Source organism: Physella acuta, unplaced genomic scaffold, assembly GCF_028476545.2.
Source record: "Physella acuta isolate Inbredline_101_S28 unplaced genomic scaffold, ASM2847654v3 ptg000087l, whole genome shotgun sequence".
Taxonomy (NCBI): Eukaryota; Metazoa; Mollusca; class Gastropoda; family Physidae; genus Physella; species Physella acuta.
Window position 1 is genome coordinate 690,001 of NW_026731607.1, and position 5,975 is coordinate 695,975.

The 5,975-nt window shown below is 29.9% G+C and overlaps 1 protein-coding gene across 1 annotated transcript in view; it reads left to right on the forward strand.

Moving 5' to 3' along the window:
* The window catches only part of LOC131927197 (uncharacterized), a 9,953-nt gene extending 5,351 nt beyond the window's left edge, over positions 1 to 4,602 (forward strand). Inside the window, exons 8-15 of the mRNA XM_059282930.1 lie at positions 218 to 556; positions 948 to 1,061; positions 1,243 to 1,317; positions 2,293 to 2,364; positions 2,689 to 2,730; positions 3,202 to 3,279; positions 3,408 to 3,449; positions 4,334 to 4,602. Coding sequence (XP_059138913.1) covers positions 218 to 556; positions 948 to 1,061; positions 1,243 to 1,317; positions 2,293 to 2,364; positions 2,689 to 2,730; positions 3,202 to 3,279; positions 3,408 to 3,449; positions 4,334 to 4,386 — 815 coding nt within the window. The 3' untranslated portion in view covers positions 4,387 to 4,602. The remainder of the gene's footprint in view (positions 1 to 217; positions 557 to 947; positions 1,062 to 1,242; positions 1,318 to 2,292; positions 2,365 to 2,688; positions 2,731 to 3,201; positions 3,280 to 3,407; positions 3,450 to 4,333) is intronic.
* Positions 4,603 to 5,975: the final 1,373 nt, after the last annotated feature.

Consider the following 5,975-nt stretch of genomic DNA (forward strand, 5'->3'; position numbering starts at 1 on the left):
AAATTTAAAAAATATACTTTAGTGTTATATATGAAATCCCTAGCAATTCACATTTTCTAAAATATACTTCTTTTTAAAATAGAAATATTTTGTTTAGCTTTAGTTAAATTAACATTAAATATTAGAGAATGCAAATTTATAATTTTTAAATAAAAAATGAGAAATAAAAACAAGTAGCATGTTATAATTATGTTGCCGTTAAATGTTCTCTATTTAGGTAACCTGAAATTGAGAACCCAGATGAATGAAACTCGAAAATTGTATGCAGCAATAGGCGGGAATGAAACCATTGATTTTGAACTGCTGCTAGGGAATTCCCGAATATGGAAATATGAACTTTCTAAGGGAGTTAAACACGATCAAGTTACTTTAGTAACTGATATAAATGGCAACGCTGCTTTAGAACGTTATGCTATTGAACTCATGCAAATAACTGAAGTAAAAGCAGTAGTAAGATTACATTTTGTTATGCTAAATCAATCAGATTTTGATGTATATGATTTTAAAGTGCTGGACATGAATGGTGGGACGGTTACAAGCAATTTCCAAATATCAGGCAAGTCTGTTAGTCTAATGTTCGTTGGTTATAAGCAATAAATCGATTGAAAACTATTTTTTTTAAGATTTAAAATTAAACATATTTTCCGAACAATGCTTTATCAAACTATTTTAAAACAAAAAAAAAATTTAAAAAAAAACAACAAAAACAAATTACCACCAAATGAGTAAAAAAAAAAAATTTAAATTAAAAACTTAAAATGTTTTACAAAATATAACTTATACATTAAACGTACTAACTAGGATCTTTTAATTATGTAAATCGAAGCAACGAATAAACAGAAACTGTAGAAACAAGATGGTTGCACATTTAACTACAAACAATACTAACAATAAAACAACACAAATGATCCAGTATTTGTTAAAATGCAGCTATTGTTCTCTTTCAGAGAAAACGTCTAGTGATGTAAACGTATTGAATATTATTTCATATGTCGCAGCAATTTTATTTCTTTTGACAACAATCATTGTATCATCGGTCTTATATTGCAAGATACGGAAAGGTAGGCTCAAGAACAAATCGTTGTAATTATCAGATTTTATATTATAGATTTTTCGTTCAGTTACGTTGATTCAATTATATATTTTAACACAAATGTTTCTATTGTTATATAAGCTATTTAAAAAAAAATATCCTTTAATTTTTTTAGTATTGAACGTTTTAGAAACTATTTTTATTAATAGGCAAAATTGAACGTTCAATGAAAACTATAAAAACAAAAGAAGGCCATGTTTCAGAAAATGAAGTGGTAAAAACAGGTATGCTTTTTATATATTCAATATAATTTTCTGAATATTCTATTTTTAATTTCTTGCAAAAGTTGAAGGAAAAAGGAGGTAATGTATTCGTGCTTGAAATAAAATCTAGATTTCGACGTCTTAACTTTCTTAAGTCGGAAAACTTAGTATTTCGTATCTTGTTTGTGCTTGTGAATGGGTTTGTAAGTGTGTGTGTGAGTGTGTGCGAGTGTGTGTGTGTGTAAATATAGTAAGTTGAGTATCGTTACAATTATGTTGACGAAGAATTTATCTAATTTGTAAATCAATTTTCGACTAAATTCCAGTAACCGGAAGTGGTACTTACAATACTTCCAATTCCTCAAAAGCTGATAAATTGAGTGGAAGAAATTTTACATATAACTATAACATTGTATGCGCAAGTTTCTTTGAACGTTTCAACAACTTTCAGTAACCAGCAGTGGTACTTTATTTCCGTGGTAACACGATAACCTGTGTAATATCGTTTATTTTTAAGTGTAATCAGAGAACTGGAGAAATTAAAAGATAAAATTTCTGTCGCAGTTATATCCCTTTATTTATAAATGATTGAGTGGGAAAACTTTATAGTTTTTTATTAACTATCACACCTATTTGAAAATCGTTTAGTAATAATTTTAGAGAAATGGTTCTTTTATTTGTGTGTTGTCAAAGAACGAGGGAAATTAAAAGTTTGAATTTCTGACGCTGTTACCTCCCTTCATGTGAATAATTAAAATTAAGGAATAAAAGCGTTAAATTATTAACCCTTTAATACGACCTTTTTGAGAATCTGGTAGTTTTCCATGTGCCTACGCCACCAGAGCCATCTCCTTACCGAATATCATTGTTTTGTCGCCTCTAAGTGGTCGATCTAATTCAAGCACTTGAAAAAATGTATTGTATTTTTAAGGCCCCGGTCAGTTTAGGTCACTTTAAAACTGGATTAATGAAATGACTCTAATTTCCCCGTTATAGATACAGTGTACAGCAACATTTGTCAAGAACAATATCCCTGCAACTTACCTGCACGTACTGGATCTAATAGTTGTGAGTAACAAACAAACCAAACAAATAACATCACATACTTTGCTTTTATAGAAATATATTCTCATAAAGCATAGTATAAGTACTTTCCCGTCTATGTTTTTGCTAATAAAAAAACGTCTGTATTTTTATAGCCCAATTGGTTGTCTTCCGCCTTTGCTGCATATTTTACTTTAAAGCGCATGTTAGACCTTGCTAAGTAAAGGGTAACAACTTCCTAGAATTTTTTTAACAGTATTTGTCGTTTGTCTCAGTAAGTGTTATGTTTAGAGTTCTTTTATGTTTCCTATTTTTTTTAAAATATACTCTAATCGGGTTGTATTTCAGGGAACAAAAGAAAAGATTCTGAAACAAAGGAACATCACATTGGTAAATAAGTAAATTAAAAAAGTAATATATTCGTATGTAATCAGTTGAAACAATTTCAAAAACACAAAAGGGCCTAAGGGAAATATTCTCTCATATTTTCTCATATGTGTATGATATATTAACATGTTATGGTGATGTAATTTTTTTTTTAAATTATGTAGTATATTAATATTTTATTAGCATATAGTAATTTTAAATAAATAAAGTTTAACATTACTTGTAATATAATATACTAAAGAAGAAAAAGAAATTATCATTCTGTCGCGAGTGTTCGTCATAATAATCCATTTTTTCTATTTATAAAATTTCCATTTTTCTAGAATCTTAATTTGATGCAATATGTAGATCTAGTATTATATTTCTTACATTAAAAATATATCATAAGTAGTTTAGTATTTCACGTTTTATGTTTTTAGAATATTACGTTTGCTTACAAATAATGTAATTGTCCATCTGCATGTACCAACAAAGAATCCTTAAGAACAGATTTGACACATAAAATGTGTTACGATTCACAAGGACCAAATCATAAATATTTTAACGGTAACGGTATGTCAATTATTTAAATTTGCATTCAACATGCTAATTTTAAGACACTAGTTTCTATACATCACATGTGCATACAAAACTATTAAATTTGTGTGAATTATTTTAAGTAAAACAAACTTCCTTTCCAGGCCCAGTTGAACAGGAGTCGAATGAAAATATGAACCAAACAGGTAACCAATCCATTTAATCTTTAATAGAATATTTGATTAGTTGCTACAATTGCATTAGATTTTATTAAAATACAAAATAAAAGCTAAGCACTGAAATTATATTGGTTTGACTTGTAGTTGAACATGGGAATATTAAAACCGTTAATTTCACTACTGCTGTCTTGTTATTTCAATTAGTACAAGCAATACAATATATGTAGGAAACGGTTTCATAAGACATAAAAAAAAGTTAATTTTAGACACTTTGTGTATGCAATTTTATCAATTCATTGGATCAGCTATTAATAATAATAAAAAAATTTATACATGTTATAAAATAAAAACAAACAAACATATATTTCCTTGTGTATTAGATTTGTGTTTCCTTTTTAGAGTAGTTTTGCTTAGGTTTAAAGCACAAAGCAATAAGAAAGTTTACCTTTCACCAATCCGAAGTTTAACGTCGTTGATTTTCCTTGCATATCTCCAAGATGGTACCTAATCTATTTTTAAACATCGAAATTGTTTCGTTTCTCTGCACTAAAATTTAGGTTTCGTTTTTTAATAGAAAAGTATATTGGCAGAGGCGTAGCAACGCCTCCCGGCGCCCGGGGACAAACTTTCAATTCCCCCCCCCCTAACCCTTCCATATAATTTTTATGTTTATAATTCAGAACTACAGCTAAAATGAGCTTTTAATTTTTTTTCCCAACCCATTTTGGCCACCCTTATAAGGGCGCGCCCGGGGACATATGTACCCCCCATGCCTTCACTACGCCTCTTTATATTGGAATTATATTTTCATTTTAAAAATTATCTTAGCTATTAACGTATTTTTCTTATGGTATTTTCATATGATAAAATATTAATTTTGTTAATCGTAAATAAATTGAATTGTTTTGCAGAAAGTCAACAATATCCAGATCTTGGTGTGGCAAATTGTTCGAGTTTTTTGTAACGTTTTACACGCCTGAGTCTACTCAAGTAATGAGCAAATAAACTATGTAATTTATTATTTAAATATGTTGTATACCAACTTGTCTACGACGTTTTAAAATAAAATTTTGTTTAATTAATCATTAGATGCGTGATTTGTTCCTTAGCGAGGTTTAACGAACATACAGCTTTTGTAAATGGGGAGGAGGGATGGAGAGGCGTAGCGACCCCTCCCGGCGCCCGGGGACAAATTTCAATTTGCCCCCCCCCCCATATATTTTTTTATGTTTATAATTCAAAACTGAAGCTAAAATGAGGTTTTAATTATTTTTTTCAAACTCATTATAGCGCTCCTATGGTCGGCGCCCGGAGACATATGTACCCACCAGCGGCTATTGGTGTGTGTTTGATCAGGGTATTTTGGTGCGAATGAAACTTGGTACGATATAAATTGAATGTATGACAATATGACACGTATGAAAGATTGTAACGTTTGATGTAAAAACAATGTTGCTGTATAGTGCAAATGAGTTTTTTCCGTATGTTATGAGGAGACTGTGTCTTGTCCTGACTATTCAGATAATCTACTGAGCTGATTTCGTCTAAAAGTATAAATTAACATAGAGTGGAAATGTACTACAACTTTTGTGAAATTATTCAATCCTGTTCGTGAATTAGTGATGAAGTTTGAGAAGGGATATTGGTAGTGGATATTTCTTCACACAAACCCAATTGTCAAAGTCCTAATTCAGAATGGAGAAGAACACGCTTTTTTTTTTCATATACAATTTTTTTTTAGTTTTGAGGACACTTCAAATGCAGCTGATTTAAATATATAAACACATGCCACTTTTTAAACATTATTTATATAACTTGAAATCGGAGAGGCGGGCTCAATTATAGACTGTGTTTAATACGACTTAGATTTAAGATAACCTGGTTAAATGCTCCTACTGGATTTAACGCTGGAAAACAGTGTAATTGTGTCATGGAATTTAACTCAGTTATCTTCCTTCTCTAAATCACATTTCTCCATGAACCAAACACGCCTATATGTTTAGTAAAACAACAATTATATGGATCACTTGGATCACAATGAAGATTTATTACTTAATGTTAATTCTAAAAGTAATGATCACATTACGACGACACTTTTATTGTAATATTGACAAATGTCTTGGTTGAAAACAATTTTGTTTCACTTAAAATATTTCAATGAAAAACTATCCTATTTTTTGTTTTATGCAGGCTGAATATATTAAACACTACATTATCTAATTAAATACTTCATGACGGAAAAAAATGACTTTTTTTTAAATTTTTGTGATGATTACATACGCTATGTGGTATCAAATATCTGATGATATGAAGGCTAGTGATTTGCCTATTATAATTCATGAGTAAGTGGGCGAGGAGGACGACTATTCTATGAATCTGATAAAATGAGAAGAGCCATTACGACACTGATAGCTCTAGATAAACGGACAGTTGTCTTCAAGTAACTCACATTTTGGTTCATTATTTACAATCAATACATTGTCACTGTCACTGTACATAATACCAGTTCGGTTAAAATCAACATAAACGGTGTTTACATTACAAAAATGATTC